The sequence below is a fragment of the Hypanus sabinus genome, chromosome 7, assembly GCF_030144855.1.
Source record: "Hypanus sabinus isolate sHypSab1 chromosome 7, sHypSab1.hap1, whole genome shotgun sequence".
In the NCBI taxonomy this organism is placed as follows: domain Eukaryota; kingdom Metazoa; phylum Chordata; class Chondrichthyes; order Myliobatiformes; family Dasyatidae; genus Hypanus; species Hypanus sabinus.
In genome coordinates, this window is record NC_082712.1 from 156,070,665 (window position 1) to 156,089,090 (window position 18,426).

The 18,426-nt window shown below is 38.0% G+C and overlaps 1 protein-coding gene across 1 annotated transcript in view; it reads right to left on the bottom strand.

Moving 5' to 3' along the window:
* ext2 (exostosin glycosyltransferase 2) overlaps positions 1–18,426 on the bottom strand; it is a 163,485-nt gene that overhangs the window by 65,787 nt on the left and 79,272 nt on the right. Inside the window, exon 8 of the mRNA XM_059975984.1 lies at positions 11,224–11,355. Coding sequence (XP_059831967.1) covers positions 11,224–11,355 — 132 coding nt within the window. The remainder of the gene's footprint in view (positions 1–11,223; positions 11,356–18,426) is intronic.

Below are 18,426 nucleotides of genomic sequence, written 5' to 3' on the forward strand. Positions count from 1 at the left end.
AACTGCTATGTACAGTACATAGTAAAAATGAGACAAAGTTTTTCAGGACCATGGTGTTACATGACATAGTACAAAAACTTGACTGAACTACGTAAAAAGCAGAGAGAAGAAAAAAAAACAACTACACTAGACCACAGATCTACCCAGGACTGCATAAAGTGCACAAAACAGTGCAGGCAATACAACAAATAATAAACAGGACAATAGGGCAGTAAGGTGTCAGTCTAGGCTCTGGGTATTGAGGAGTCTGATAGCTTGGGGGAAGAAACTGTTACATAGTCTGGTCGTGAGAGCCCAAGTGCTTCGGAGCCTTTTCCCAGAAGGTAGGAGGGAGAAGAGATTGTATGAGGGGTGCATGGGGTCCTTCATAACTCTGTTTGCTTTGCAGATACAGTGTGTAATATAAATATCCGTGATGGCGGGAAGCGACCCCTCTATGATCTTCTCAGCTGACCTCACTATCCGCTGTAGGGTCTTGTGATCAGAGATGGTGCAATTTCCGAACCAGGCAGTGATGCAGCTGCTCAGGATGCTCTCAATATAACCCCTTTAGAATGTGATGAGGATAGGGGGTGGGAGATGGACTTTCCTCAGCCTTCGCAGAAAGTAGAGATGCTGTTGGGCTTTCTTTGCTATGGAGCTAGTGTTGAAGGACCAGGTGAGATTCTCCGCCAGCTGAACACCAAGACTCACTGACTCCTTGCAATTTTCACATGGCTCAGAGAGCAATCCATTGATTACATGACTATCTATTTCTTAATTTGGACATTAACTTTTCATGCTGCTTCAGATAAATCTCCTCATCCTAAGTTACTGGTGACCATTTGGGTCAAGATAACTGGTCTGTTCCTTTCTGACCCAGTTTCTCTCCAGCCTTGAAGAGATGATTTAACCTAGATTCGGCACGGACTAGAAGGCCCAAGATGGCCTGTTTCCGTGCTGTAATTGTTATATGGTTATATAGATACTGAGCAACAGCACAGCCTTCTTGACTCACTACATTCCTGTTACTTCTCACAACTCACCAATCTACCTCTGTGATGGTCAGTTTGTTGATCGTTTCTGCAGTCTCTGTGCCTGTCCTGGTGGTATGAGTCCTGAGGCTCCTATACCTTCTTTCTGATGGTAGCAGCGAGAGGAGAGCATAACCTGGGTGGTGGGGGTCCCTGATGATGGATGCTGTGTTCCTGCAACAGTATTTAATGCAGATGTACTCAATAGAGAGGAGGGCTTTACCCATGATGGACTGGGCTGCACCCACTACTTTTTGTTGGACTTTCCATTCAAAGGCACTGGTGTTTCCATAGCAGGACATGATACAGCCAGTCAATGCACTCTCCACTACACATTTATAGAAGTTTGTCAAAGTTTTAGATGTCCTGCTGAATCTTCACAAATTCCTAAGTAGAGGCACGGCCATGCTTTTTGTAATTTTTGTAATTGCATTCATGTGATGGGCCCAGGACAGGTCCTCCAAAATAATATCACCAAAGAATTTAAAATTGCTGACCCTCTCTACCTCTAACCTTCTGATGAAGACTAGCTCATGGCCCTCTGATTTGCTTCTCCTGAAGTAAATAATCAGCTCCTTTGTCTTGTTGACATTAAGTAAAAGGATGGTGTTATGACAGCACTTAGCTAGATTTTCAATCTCCCCTCTATATGCTGATTTATCCCCATCTTTGATTTGGCCTATGACAGTGGTGTTGTCAGCAAACTTGAATATGGCATTAGAGCTGTGCTTAGCCACACAGTCATAAGTGTAAAATGAGTAGAGCAGGTGGCCAAGCAGATGGCCTTGTGATGCACCTGTGCTGATGGAGATTGTGGAGATTTTGTTGCCAATTTGAACTGACCGGGGTCCCTAAGTGAGGAAATCAGGGATCCGATTGCAAAAGGAGGTATTGAGACCAAGGTCTTAAAGCTTGTTGATTAGTTTATAAGGACAATAGCATTGAATGTTGAGCTATAGTCAATAAAGAGCATCCTGATGTATGCAACTTTGCTGTCCAGATGTTCCAGGGTTGAGCAAAGAACCAATGAGATGGCATCTGATGTGGATCTATTGCTCTGATAGACAAAATGGAGCAGGCAGAAGTCCCTTCTCAGGCAGGAGTTGACCTGCTCCATTACAAAACTCTCAAAACACTTTATCACTGTGGATTCAAGTGCTACTGGATGATAGGCACTGAGAGAAGTCACCACGTTCTTCTTGGGCACCAGTATATTTGTAGCCTACCTGAAGCAGGTGGGTACCTCAGAGTGCTGAAGCAAGAGGTTAATGATCTCAGGGAATACTTCAGCTGGTTGATCAGCACAAGTCTTCAATACTTAGCCAGGTACCCCATCTGGGCTGGATGCCTTTCATTGGTTCATCTTCCTGAAGGCTGCTCTCACATCAGTCACATGATATGAAATCCCAGGATCATGGGAGTCTGTGGGAGCTCATGATGGTTCCTCCATGTTTTGATGGTCAAAGCAAACATAGAATCATTGTGTTCATCTGGAAGTGAAGCTCTGCTGTCACCTATGTCTCTTGATTTAACTGTACAAGAGGTGATAGTATTCAAGCCCTGCCACAATTGTCAAGCATCCTTCACTTATTCAATTTTAGTCTGGAATTGCCACTTCACCCGTGAGATAGCTTTCCAGAGATCATACCTGGATCTCTTGTAACTTTCTTCTTCCCTAGACTTGACTGCCTCTGATTTTCCCCTCAGCAGATTGCAGATCTTATGGCTCATCCAGGGCTTCTGAATGATTCTGTAGAGTCACATTCATGCACAAATGTTTTAACAAAGTCATTCATTCAGATTCGCAGACGAGTCCTTGAACGTGGCCTTGTCCACTGACTCGAAGCAATGTTTCTCTTCCTCCTGTGACCACCACTTTGCTGTCCTAATCTCTGAAGCTTTGCTCTTTAGCGTCTGCCTGTATGCAGGTAGCGATCCGATTTACAGAAAAGCTGGTTACTCAATTAACCAGATTTAAGAATAAACCTAATAACCCAGAATGGCCTTTTCACACATGTTCTTATTTGGAAGTTCCAATGAGATCTTTTTCATCTAAATATGTAGCAACAGGAAATGAATTTAAACAAACGCACAGAAAGGTCAGCACTGAATTAACTTGCAACCTACCAATCTTCGACTAAAAGTTACATATTAAAGAAATTGATAACGTATTATTGCACCATTGTTTATTCCATATAAAATTCAGGAAAAAATGTATCACTTGCAATATGAATAAAATTATAGCCTCAATTTTAATTTTGATAAAAATGCATGTTCCAGGAATATAAACCTCCAAGTCAAATGGATGCCAGAACATAAAGCCAGCAGTTTTGGCTCTAATTCAAAATATCTCAAATACTCCTCATGTGACATGAAACCGGCAGGAGAACAGAGAGACCTTTCCTGCTGACATGTTTTTTTTATTTAAATATAAGAAAGAGCAAATTAAACATTACCGTATGTTTACACTTTAGAAAGAGTATTTTGGCAATTGGACACTTGAATAAGAACGTTTAAAGAAGTCATTCAGAGTTTTGAGAACAGAAGATACTGTACATGAATATTTATAATATAAAATTTGCTTGCCACTAAATTAGTGTACACCAGCTGTAAGTAATTGTAATCTAAACACAAAAAAGCTCAAGCCATTTCAAAGATGTTGAACTTAAATGCAGAGTATAATTCATAAAGCAGCTAAGTCAGCATTTGAGATGGCCCACCTAAGGATTAGCACTTTTTCCTCTTCTGCCTATAACTTTCAGTTCCAAATCTGAACTGCAAACAACTTTTTTTTTCTTTAAGTGTGCAGCCTACAGTAGATTGCAGTGCAATTCTAAATCTATGTAAAGATATTCACAGGTCTAGTTTGCATTGAGAAGTTTGTCTGCCTCTTCCTTACTGCAACAGATGGAGTCGCTACATTCTGTCTGCATATTTTTCATGATTCACACCATCTATAATTGTATTTCTTCATCCCTATCCAATTTTGCCATTTTCTATAATATATGATGCGCATTTCTGATGTTTCAGTCAAGAGAGATTATCTACTCCACACTTACACATAGCAGCAACTTTAAGGCTGGTATGTCTCTCACACTGAGCTTCTAAAACATCTTAAATCTGCAAGAACATAATCTCTCTCATAGAGATAACTAACTTAAGTAACATCCTTTTGACTTTAGTAATAAGCATTTTTAAATTTAGTATCCTGAAGTATGATGTTTGGGTCTAATAAACATCTACTCATTACGACTGGAGCTATCTTGCATTTCAACAAGCATTGACTACATAAACATGCAAGTGCTTTGTGACTGAATAGTGTTAAGAGTCATCTGGGGGAGATCATTATCATACTTCCAGTGCCTCAAAATGCTGAGTGTTTCATAAAAATAAGAAATAGGATCAGCAGTACTCCATATTGCCCTTCAAAAATGTTTTATGACTTACGATTATGGCTGATCCTCCACTTCAGCACTATACTTGTTTTTCTTAATTCCCTCAATGACCAGAATCTATCAACCTCTGTTTAAATGAAGTGTAAACTATCATTCCAATCTAACATATATCACAACATGTTAATGCCATGGATAATTACAGCAAACTTAAATATTTCAATTAATATATGATCAAGTCACAACAAGGTATTTCACATTTTTGGAAACAGTAAAAAAAAAATTGGAAGCATTGGCTCAAATCTACCCGATCATTTCTTACTATTCTTTTTTTTTAAAGAATACTTAAATGGAACAGATATTCAAGAAACAAAGCGCTGGACATTCCCCCCCACCCTCCCCCCGGAAGTGTTGCTTCCTCAGATTTTTTTTTTGTTTCATGATAGATCCCTTGAAACTGAACACAAATATAATTTCAGAGTATTTGTATCATGTATGAATTTGCAGAAACAAGAAATTAACTTTTATTGAATATGTTTAATTGCATAATGGTGCTTTAGCTTGGTTTAATGAAGCTAAAAATGTTTTGATGATGATTTTCATTTGTACTCAGTGTCTGAGGCTTCTCACGTAAGTGTTGAACAATAATCAGCCACCACAGATGGATACCAGTTGCTCTGATACTGTTTCTCTATGACCAAAATGTCCTGGAGAAACCTTTCACCATGCTCATCACTGACAGTGAGTACCAAGATTCTCAGGGAAGAAGTCTAAATGGGAACGCAGAAAATGAATCGTCAGTGACATGTTGAACTTATGGTTTGTTTGCTTGAAGCACATTGTCAACCAGCTGCACATAGTTTGGTGCTCTGTTGTTGCCATGAAATTTTCAACAACATCCTTAAATGTCTTCTATGCAATTTTCTCAAGTCCAACGAGGAGTTGTTCAAATTGCCTGTCATTGATGATCTGTTTGATTTATGGAACAAAAAAAATGCCTTCCATAACCTTGGCATCAATTATTCTGGGAAATAACTGTCAAATATCAAAATCCTTCACAGAAATTTATAGCCTTTCTAAATCCTGTCCTACCATGCAGAATCCACCTAGCCTAAGCTCGCCCAAGCACGCCTGCACAAGATAGAAAACTTTTCAGCTTACCTTGTGCGTAACATTTTAATTAACTTGAATCATGAATTGAAGTAACAAATATAGGCAATTTCAAACAAATGGTACGTGATAGGGAATTTTTCATAGTGATTTTCACCATCAGCAGAACAAAATCCATAAGATACACCCAAAAGTATTCAGGAAGTAAAATCTTTGTTGTCCACTGTAAGATGGGGTAACTCAATGAGCCATGCAACATCTACAATTCCTGTAGCCCTCAGACGTTTTGGGTTGAAACACTGCAACCGTTGTGTGTTTTTCAGATCTGGCTCTCCCCCCCCCCATTTTCATTCATCACTTTTACATTACTTCTCGAGGTCTGAAGGTCAATTGAATGTTCCAATAAAAGCCTGAAGGTCTAATGGCTGAAGGAAGTCTGCAGCGAAGTTGGGGCCCAATGTTTGCGAATCCATGAATCCGCTGGAGGCCGCAGACAGCCTGAGGGTGGGAGGAACAGGGGTTTTCCAGTGGCACTTCTTTGTTGCTTCGTATGTTCTGGTTTTTCTGTGTGTTCTCTGCTGTTCTGACAAGCATTATGGCCATGCTATGTTGACACCAAAACGTATGGCAGCACTTATAAGGAAAAGCCCCCAGCACATCCTTGGGTGTATTGGTTGTTAATGCAAATACACATTTCACATTACTTTTCAATATTCATGGCATAAATTGGAATCTGACTCGCCAAACAATCTATTTTCAATTTTTTAGACTTCACTAGCCTCTCTCACCATTTGAGCACTACCCTCTTTATTTTCCTCATCTTTTTATTTTGCCTACCTGCTTTCTTATTACTCTAAATATATTTAATTTCTATGCTCTATCAGTTTGTATCAAGATCATTACTCAGTTTCTCTTTCCACAGATGTTGCCTGACCTTCTGAGTAGTTCTATATTTTGTTTCAATTTCATATTTCCAGATTTTGCAGATCTGCAGTAATTGTTTTACTTTTAATATCCATCACATACCAAGTCCTGCTCATCAGTTACTCTCATCTTGCGAACCTACATTGATATTTGATTTGGAAAAGCTCTGATTTTAAAATTCATGTCTCTAAGGTGCCTTCATTGTCTATCTCTTAACTCTGTTATTTTAACCTTCTGAATTTTATGCATTCTTCTAATCTCTTGCACATCCCTAACCTTAATTCCTCCAACAATCTGAACATTTTCAGCCATCTAGATTTGAAGTATTAATATCCTCCCTGAGCTCCTCCACCAATAAAACCAACCTTTTCAGCAAAGGGTTTGATAACTTTACCCAATGTATATGTGAGAAGAGGTGGTAAATCATTCAACAATGCTGTTAAGTTCTTTGGGGCATCTTATGTAAAAACTACTAAAAATAAAGGAGATTGGTTAAAGTTTCACCTGCAGTAGAAAATAAGTCTTAAAGAGTACGGCAATATTGCAACTGGCTTAAATTACAGCAGCTCCAATCTCTAAACATTTATTTATACATTTTAATAACCTCATTAGCTCATGGTCAGTTCAAATGTTAAGAAGCCCAACATATTGAAAGCCTAAACACAAAGTACAGTGCAGATTCTGGGGTCAAAGCAACATGTACAACAAGCTGGAGGAACTAAGCAGGTCAGGCAGCATCCATGGAAACGAGCAGTCAACGTATCGGGCCAAGAACCTTCATCAGGACTGAAGAGGGAGGGGGCAGGGGCCCTATAAAGAAGGTGGGGGGACAGTGGGAAGAAGGCTGGTAGGTGCCAGGTGAAAAACCAGTAAGAGGAAAGATCAAGGGGTGGGAAAGGGGAAGCAGGGAGGAGATAGGCAGGAAAGGTGAAGAAGGATGTTCAAGTTTGCTTGAAGCATGTGATCAACCAGCTGCACATAGTTTGGTGCTCTGTTGTTGCCTCCCTGCTTCCCCTCCCCCACCCCTTGATCTTTCCTCTTACTGGTTTTTCACCTGGCACCCACCAGCCTTCTCCTTCCCACCCTCCCCCCACCTTCTTGATAGAGCTCCTGCCCCCTCCCTCTTCAGTCCTGACAAAGGGTCTCGGCCCGAAACGTTGACTGCTCATTTCCACGGATGCTGCCCGACCTGCTGAGTTCCTCCAGCTTGTTGTACATATTGAGAGCTTACTTTGCATTACTCACCTTGGGTACATTATAGATTGAAACCCCAAATCATTACTTGTCTTACATAATATGCACGATTGTTGTCACAGCTCTAAGTTACTTTTCACACTGATGTTTACTTTAAGACTATTATTCAGTGCACAGAAAAAACAGCAATATGAGGAGAAAACAGGAATTTTGTGGAAACTTCTATCCACCTATTTGGCAGCATACTGAAAAATTCTGAACACCAATATTGGAGATATATGAGTAGTGTGCACAACTTTTCTTTTGAAATAAACAGCTAGACTATTAACAATCCAAGTGATTTTTGATGGCCTCTTATATTGGCACTAGAATTCTGAACTTTGAAAAAACTGAGTTGTCATTGCAAATTTTCTCTAATGTTGGACTGAACATGGAGACCAATAGCACAGTACTAACACCTTATTCTGCTCAGAGAGTGAAAATTGGCTCAGGTTCATTTCAATACAGGCAAACAGCTCCAAGGAAGATGGGCACAGCTGAGACATCTGCACCTAATATCATTCACATAGGAGTATTTCAAGCAGGGGAAAATTCATTACTACATTGGTCAAGATTACCATCATCAAATAGGATTTGAATTTGGCATTTACTTGTTATTTTATCTTTTTGTACCATACCACCAAGTGCATTTACACAGTCCTCAGGGAGCTCTCAAATGTACTTAAGGAAATTTAATCTATTTTCAGAAATGAAGTTATCAATTTATAGAAAAAATAAATATATTTTAATATAAATAGAAATCATTTAACTTCTTTATGCGTATCATACAATCATGGCAGAATTCTGATTGGCACAATTTGTGATCAGGTCCAGCCTGACAACACTTGAACTAGCTTGTTCCACTCCTTGCCCCACCCCTCAAATTGAGGCCACACGCAGGTCGATGGAGCAATACCTTATCTCCCGCCTAGGTAGCCTCCTACCTGCCGGCATGAACGTTCAACTCACAGACCTCCGTTGATACCCCTGCCCCCCCCCCCCCCCCTTACCCCATCCCTATCTATAATTTTAGTCTGGTTCTCTTTCCCTCTCTTTTCGCCCCTCACTACAATCTCCCCCCAGCCCTACCTTTCATTCTCTTTTATTTCCCATAATTCTCCACCTTCCCCTAGCCCATTTCCCTTCAGCCTATCACTTCCCAGCTCTCTACTTCATCCCTCCCCCCACTTCTTATCCCCCCTTGACCATCCCATGTTACTTCACTCTTGATGAAGGGTTTCGGCCCGAAACGTCGTCACTACCTTCTCCCATAGGTGCCTGCTGAGTTCTGCCAGCATTTTGTGTTTTTATTTATACACAACTGTAGTTTTAAAACCTGGAATTTTCAAATAAGCATCTTAATGGATGTGCATATAATTCAGTGTCCACAGTATGTTGGCTTTTTAATAAACTTTGAGAGGAACTATTGCTTGAGTATTTCAAAATTACATTAGTACTCCCCAATAATAAGTAAAATGGTAAAACAGGAAACACATTCAGGTTTGACAAAAGTCTCAGCAGATTGCTGAAAATTAACACTTTTCTTTAGGCAATATTTCCAACATGTTTTAGACAATCATGAGGTCACTATATCAATTTTAAGAAACAAAAATATTAAACAGAACTTGCATAATGTTCATACAAGAGTAACAGTGCTAAAAATTGAATACAGAATCAATCTATTGGCTGCTAAGCTTTCAAAGGAATTTTACTCCACAAACAATTATGAGCACAGTAAAACAATATTGCTTCCCAAAAAAATCAAACATTTCAGGATCAAAGAGAGGACTATATTTGTTGGAAACAGATTGGCAGTTTTACTCATGCTGTGAGAACAATATTTTAAGTGTCTGGAAGCTGGCATTTCTCAGTTTCAAGCTATCCACAAATGCAAAGTAAATAACTATGATGCTATAGTGCTGACATGTGCTATTTGAGATACTTTTTCCTTTGCTTAAAATGTTACAGACATGCATGACAAGCAACACTGTCAGAAAGAACTACTTTATTGAACTGATCAGATTACAGCGTGAGACATGCTGTGTTGGACAGACAGTGAAACAATAAAGGCTGCTTGTTAACACACCAACATCTATACAACTCATCATTCTGTAAAACTAAGGGGAGCCTTTTAAGATTCACAAATGTTTATCAGAAAGGGAGTGGACACATTTACAATCATGGATTGCTGCATCTTAGGCCTCTGCGAGACTGCAGAGACAAGCACATCACTCTGTCTATGATGCCTTTTAAATTACATCCTACCACAATGTGGTTTCAATTACAGCTTTTGGATAAAAAAAACACTTGATTTATTCAATGCTTCAGTCCAATTACCCTAGATGCGTTTCCAATGAATACTTTGAGAAAGTATTCCAAGTTGCTTCTCATCCTGTAATGGTCAAAAGGCCAAAAACAGCCTCAAGATGCATTAACTCTTTCGGTTCTTTGCTCAGTTCATTCTCCACATATTTTCATGTTCTAAAACTGATTTGATCTATTGAAAATCATAATCTTTGAGCTTTATTCATTCTAGTGTATGACCTCTATATTGAGAAGAATAAGGACTATTCATAGTGTCAAACTATATTAAGATGGAAAGGGCCACTAGATGGAGTAGGAGACAGATGCAGCAATTCTTTTGGACAGAAATCATAAAAAATGTTTTCCTCCAAGGCAAGTATCTGTACAGGTTTAGTCATGGCAGTGAAAATATTCAGACAAGATGACAAGCAGTGAATATCAAATGTGAATGAAAATAAAGCTTAAATAAAAGTAGTGCTGTGGTGTTTTCTACAGGATACCTATAGTGAAATGTTATTCAACATATCATGCAAGACATTATGGGACTCAGGAAGCATGAAAGGATTGTGCTATCAGAATACTCTGCACACCAATCTCTGGTTCGAGACAATCCAAATGTTAGATATTCTGCAGTGAACCAAATTCAACTGGAGAATTAACTCTTTGGAAAAAATAACTACTTTTGTGGCTTACAGAAGTAAAATGGCAATTTTCTGCCTTTTAAGCGTTTTATAAAATATTGCTAAGCATTAATTCCATTTTTAAACAAACTAAGCGATGAATATAAAGACAGGTGAAAATCTCAGCTGGTTCTTGTTGGAATGACACATTTTTCTCTCAAGACAATGCTTAAATTGCATTTAATACAGTCACCAACTCATTAGTTCAGTTTCATTCAAAAATAATAGATTGATCTCAATACTGAGGGATATCTCTAGACAGGCAACAGAATGATAAAGATCAGTGCATTTCCTTAACACAAATGAATCATTTATTATCATCTCCCAATTACCACATCATTAAGTAGAGGTAAACGACGATCTGAGCTTTAAAAGGAGAATCTGTTTTTAGTTAACTTTCAGGAGCTCAAGCAAGACAAACATGAAGAGAAATAAAGGCCATGAAAATAAAGCAATGGTAAACATTTCATTATTGAAAAGAGCTCACAAAGGAAAAAATACACAAAAAGGATAGATGAAATAATTCATGCAGCTAGTCTTTATGAGTCCTGGGTATCATACACTTACCACAGTTGTTGGATCATTCCAGTCCTCATAAGATTTGGCAGCATAAGGGTAGATTCTGTCATTGATGATTTGCAAAGTAGCAAGTCCAATGGCTTTCATCGATTTAAAATAAGCTTCCCAGAACCACCTTGCCTGCAATAAAAATTAATTGATTTTAAATAATCTAAATAGTAACCATCATAATTGTAATACTCTAAATTAAAATTTGCTTGGGTAATTTTACTATTATAAAATAAAGGTAGTCCAAGTGAACCATGATATGAACAATCATACAATGTCATTTGGCCCAACTGTAGAGCAACTCTACAATTCTAATGCTGATGCATACTGAGATTTGTACTTCATCATCTCACCAGAAGAGTACAAGTTCACTATTTTAAACTCTGAAAATATTACTTTAAAATTACAAGATATTTTTATTTAATCTAGGATATGTGAATACAACCAGAAAGACAAGCATTTGTTGTCTCTTCCTATTCAGAAAGGGGAGATTGAAAATTTGGCTGAGGGTTGTAATAACAACAACCTTTCACTCAACATCAATTAGACCAACTGATTGTAGACTTCAGGAGAGGGAAACCAGAGGTCCATGAGCCAGTAATCATTGGAGGATCACAGGTGGAGAAGGTCAGTAACTTTAAAGTCCTGGGTGTCACCATCTCAGAAGACCTGTCATGGACCCATCATATAAATACTATTGTAAAGCACCTCTACTGCCTCAGGAGTCTGCAGAGATTTGACATATTGTCAAAAACCTTGGCAAGTTTCGAGAGCTGTGTGGTGGAGCGTGTGATGACTGGGTGCGTTATGGCCTGATATGGGAACATCGGTGCCTTTGAATGGAAAATCCTACAAAAGTAGTGGATTCAGCCCAGTACATCATGGACAAAACCCTCCCAACCATTGAGCACATCAACATGAACCAATGCCATAGAAAAGCATCATCCATCAAAGATCCTCACCACTCAGGCTACGCTCTTCTCTCACTGCTGCCATCAGGTAGAAGGTACTAGTGCCTCAGGTATCATTACACCAGGTTGAAGAACACTTACCACTCCTCAACGATCAGGTTCTTGAACAAAAGGGGATAACTACACTCATTTACTTCCGGTGTTCTCACAACCGAAGGTCTCACTTTAAGGACTCTTTATCTTGTTATTCCATGCTCTTGTTATTAATTGCTATTCACTTACATTTGCATTCACACAGTTTGTTGTCATTGACCCTGTTTACAGTTATTGCTCTATAGATAGGCTAAACATGCCTGCAGGAAAAAGAATCTCAGGATTGTATGTGGTGACATGTATGTATTCTGGTAATAAATTTTATTTTGAACTTCGGTAGTCAGCCACTCAATAAAGCTGCAAAGTTACATTTGGTAAAAGTATCCTAAGAGCTATCAAACATAGCTTTCTAAGACTTCAGCAGTTCTGATGATAGCACCTAATCAGGACTGTGTACTACTTGGAATGAAACCTCCTGATAATAGTTCAGGTGGCAGAAGTTAAGACATGCATAAGTATTGTTGAAGTAGCCTTGGCAGATTGCTGTACTGCATCCAGTGGATGAGATACATCATTTTTAATATGGTGAGTGAGCCATCAAGTACAAGAGGCTCCTTCAAACTGAATAACTTCAAGCTTCCAATGTAATTATCCAGGAAATGGGAAGATTTAATTGTATTCCCGACTTGTGCTGGGAGAAGTTTGGAGAGTCAAATGGATTTGCCTGCTGTAGAATACCCAGCCTGTGATCACAGAACTTGGGACTACATTGCTTGAGCCAAAACAAAAATTGGGGCATTCAGTGTTGAATGATAGTGACGTCACTGAATGTTGAAAAGTGGTGTTCTGATTCCCACTGGACACGGTCACTGCCTGGCACACTAATGATCCAAGAGTTACTTCTGCACAACATAGAAAACCCAGTTCTTGCATCTTGTGGACACGGATATGTGAGCAGTTGCAGATGGCACCAAATACCAATACATCAGACAACTTTCCCTTTTATAATGTTATATGATGTTTATAATGGAAAGAAAGCAATTTGAAGAAGCCAAAGACACTTTTTGCATACATAGATTAGATTTGGGAATACTGCCATAGTGGAGAGTTATGACTTTTGTTCACAAACTTGAGTTTAACAAAAAAAAATCTACTGCCAGTGTTGCAAGTTACACCAGATCTCTTTCACCCATTTGCTACTCAAACTAACAGTGGTTCCCTTCTAACCAACCACACTTTAAAATTCCCAACTTGTTTTCAAATTTCTTCATGGTCCTGCCCTTCATCTTTAATCTTCTCCAGCTCAACGTTAATCTAAAACATACATGCTTCTCTAATTGGCAACTTGTGCAGCTCTAAATTTAATTTTATAACATCGTTAGGCATGCCTTCAGATATCAAGGTCCAATGGTCTGAAATTCTCCCTTAAATTGTTCATTTCTATATGTCCTTCTTTTGAGCCTATGCTGAAGACCAAATATTTGATCATCCGCTCCAATACCTGTTAATATACCTTTGGCAATTACAAAGTAGAGATTGCTTAGAATTTTAGAGCTTTGCGCAATAAATCATCAATAATTTCCAAAATATCAACTCACTCTTATTTTTTCCTCTATTCCAAATTTTTATTTGAAGACAGTTTCAAGGGATTCTTATTTGTAGAGTAATGGACTCAGTCAGTTCCATCAAGGGCACAGCTCTCCTGCCATCAAGGATATTTCAATACGTAGTACCTCAAGTAGGCAGCAAATGTCATTAAAAGTCTTCACCATTCTGGACAAGCCCTCTTCATATTACTACCATTGGGAAGGACATACAGAGACTGAAAACCTGCATTTAACAATTTGGAAGAGCTTCCATGAACACTAACTACAGTAGTTATTCGTCTTTCGCACTATTTATTTATTTATTTATTTATTTTGCAGTTCATAGTTTTTATTACTCTTACTGTACGACTGATACAAAACAACCAATTTCATAACATTTGTCAGTGATAATAAATCTGATTTTGATAATTATCTGTTGCAAAGCCCACAATTTGTTGTTGAATTGATAAGATGGGAGATATCCAAAAATAGGCTTGAGCTCGTACAGAATTGTGACCTTTTGTTTAAATGACCACTTTTAACATTTCCTCACAGCAGTACCCGTCAGTGTGAAAACACCATTAAATTTTGGGAATTACACAGTTCTCTGAAAATCAACAAAGACAGCCCAACTATTTGAAGGAACACAAAGTACTTGACCAACATGAATCAATCTTATAAAAATTGTGCTATATTATATGTCAGTTCCACCCACAAATCTGATCATGCTCCTAAATCAAATTATCATAATGAGTCTAGTGATTACTCACACTCAAGTGTTCTTAGGGTCAAAATTAAGTCACCATGTTTAAAGGTGCAAGAATACCCAAAAAAAACTCAACTCAAATGTCAAAGAATTATTCAGGACAGTTATACAAATCATAAGTAATCATCTTCAGCTCAGATCTTTAAATTAATTGTTATTTATTGAGTTTTTAAAGCAGGAAAAGATTGGTTGACTAGATTGGTGAAGAGTGAGATTAAAGGGGCTTTTATGGGTGATTGCTGGTGAATAGTGGTGTTATGCAGGCATCAGTGTTGGGACTTTTCACGGTATACGTCCATGACTTAGATGAAGGAATTATGGCTTTGTGGCCAATACGAAGATAGGTGAGGGCAGGTACTGTTGAGGAAGCAGGGTGTTCTAGGAGTAGTAGACAGATAGGAGAATGGGCAAAGAAGTGACAGATAGAATATTGTGTTGGGAGGCACGTGATCATGCACTCTGGTAGAATGAAGGCGGCACAGAATATTTTCAAAATGGGGATTTCATTCAGAAATCAGAGGTGCAAAAGGACTTGGGAGTCCTCATGCAGGATTCCTTTAAGATTAATTTGTAGGTTGAGTTGGATTTGAGAAAACTAGAAAATAAAAGCAAGGATGTAATGTTGAGGCTTTATAACCACATTTGAAGTATTGCAAGCAGATTTGAATCCCTTATTTAACAGATGTGCTGACATTGGAGGGTCCAGAGGAAGTTCAATGAGAATGATCCTGGGAATGAAAGGGTTATATATGAGAAATGTTTGATAGCTCACTGGAGCTTAGAAGAATGTGGGGGAATCCCACTGAAACCTATTGAAAATTGTAAGACCTCTATAGAATGGATTTGGTGAGTATGTTTCTATAGATGGGGGTGCCAGAGGGCACAGCCTCATAAGACAAGGACATTCTTTTAGAACAGAGATGAGGAGGAATCTCTTTAGCAGGAGGGTGATGGATCTGTGGATTGCAGTGCCAGAGATGGCTGTGGAGGCCAAGTCACTGGGTCTATTTAAACCGGTGGTCAATAAATTCTTAATTAGTAAGGGTGTCAAATGTTATGGGGAGAAGGTAGGAGAATGGGGTTGAGAGGGATAATAAAACTTGAACAAACTATGCAATTAATAATCAATGAGCAATCTTTACAACTTGCCTATATTATGGTGTCCTAACTTCATTACTAGGAAGATAAGTTCAGAGTTAGCAAACAATGATCCAGGACTGAGGCAAAAAAATGCTCCCAAAAAATTGCCTCCAATGTGGACAAAAGTAATGTGGGAGGCAGACTGCATTTTCAAGGAGGAAGTTTCTTCTCCAAACTTTGCAAATTCCTTAAAACTAGGTAGGCAAGTAAATATGTCAAAGTGGAGAAGCTCTGCACAAAATCTACCTGGTTATCTCAGTCCAATAATTGTTGGAAATTCAATTTGATCTAATTGATATGCTCTTTGGACCTATGTAGGTGAGAGATCATTTTACAAGACAATCTTTTTTTATGAACTGGGGACTACTAATGCATCAACTTAAACAACCTGCCGCCAACAAAACTCATGGCTCCATCATAAATCATTTGGGACTTTTCAGGGTCAAAGGGATAAGTGAGGAATTTATACATTGTTCATAAATCACACCACTTTATATCTGCTGACCTTTCGGAGACTGAAGCTGTTCATATGTATATGAAATGTCATTAAAAGCCCTCACCAAAGATGTTGAAATTCTCCAAAGCAATATTATTTTTCAAAAAAATATTCCTGATACTAATTCAAAATAAATTTATTACCAAATCTCACCATATGCTACCCTGTGATTAATTTTCTTGTGGGCATTCACCATAGGTACAAGAAACACATTAGTCGATGAAAGCTTCACACAAAGAAAAACAAGCAATGCGCAAACGATGCCAAACTATACAAAGATAATAATTATTAATTTAACACAATCTGATTACTTACACAGACACTAGCAAGTGGCAAACAACATTCATCAAAAGTTTGCTTTAAAATACAAACTCATAAATGAAATCACACCTTACTATAAATACAAGCCTAATCTAGTTTTAGTATCAGAATACAAATTATATTATGAACGATCAGTTACTACAGATAGGACAATCCACAGTAACTGTCCAGGTATAATAATACAGGATAAACAAACAAGAACAACTTATTTAATAGATATAGCCATTCAAACACACACAACTTACAGAAATCAGTAAGTAAAAAAACACCAGAAGTATGCTTAATTAAAAGATTTTGAAACATGAACAAGCTTATCATTGTCCCAATAGTAATATCTGCAACTGGTGTCATCCTGAAGGTACTACAAAATTCTATTACTACTACAATTCTATGTGGAATGAGCTTTGGGTAGAAGTAGTAGAGGCCAGTTCAGTTGCGTCATTTAAGGTAAAATTGGATAGGTATATGGACAGGAAAGGAGTGGAGGGTTATGGGCTGAGTGCGGGTAGGTGGGACTAGGTGAGATTAAGAGTTCGGCACGGACTAGGAGGGCCGAGATGGCCTGTTTCTGTGCTGTGATTGTTATATGGTTATATGGTTATAATTAACACTGTACTATCTATGTAAACATTCAGAAAGCCACAATACTAAAACACCACTAGAATAATCTTAAAGGGCACAGCTTTGAAAATTCTTCTACAGCCAAGTTTATAGTATTGGACTGTTTTTCCAGTATATTAAAGTAAAGCAACATTTCTTCACTCTGCCACTTTATTTACAACAAAAAGCATAATTATACTGCCAAATAGATTTAAGACCTTGTTAAATGGTGGAAACACTCCATAAGCATTATTGAATTTGATATTTTTGTTAACTTTGATAGTGACACACAAGTACATTAAGTACTATTGCCAAATGCATTCTTGAAGAGAAACATTTATGACTGAAATACTGGCATGATCTTGGAATAATTATATTTTATCAACATGAACATGATATGGTTTTTAACGCTAGTCATATATTTAAAGTAGAATGTGCTTAGACTGTCAAGCAATTTTTTCGAAGAAAAATTTTGTCCATATCAATAATAACATTAATTAATGCATTATTAGAGGCACCAACGTGCAATTCCTTCTGAATAAAAGACTCGAAGGGTTCAGAATGAGGTCATTACAACCAGAAATTACTGATAAAATAGCATGCTCATGTTTCAACTGCATTCAGATAATTTAAAAATTTTTAGGTCCTTTTATTTTATATTGTACCCAACGAAAACAACATGACATACTTTGATGCGTTCTCATTAAATACATTTTAAACTCCAAATCTATAATTGTTGGGCAAATCCCAGTTTCCCTCAACTCCACAGTGGAAAAGCCAGACACTATTTTTGTGCCATCTATACAGTTATATTTTTAATTAACTGAGAATTTAATTTCACTCCACTTAAGGCTACATTGCTAAACCGCAAGTCTTACCCAATCATCATTAAACTATCTTATATGTTCATTATCATACAAATTTGACACTTTTTGCCATCTCCCATCTGTAATTCTATCACAAATTACATACCAAGTTTGCATGCCCTTCCTATTCTCCAGTGTTCAAAATTCTTGCCATTGTCTAAAAATATACTCCATTTTTCCAGCCACTAATTTATTTACAGCCAGTTAAACACCTACACAGTGCGCTTTCTTTCTTCAATCCAACAACTGCACACAGACTCAACCCTCACTTCACTTCTACCTTTCTTAAAAAAACATATTTTGCTAAATGTTTCCAGAGTTTTACAGTGAATTCTGGTTAATTGATCCATCGGTCATTTGGGGGAACTCTTAAAGAACAAAAACCAATCAAGAAAATAGCTAGGATTCTCTTCATTTGGACCAG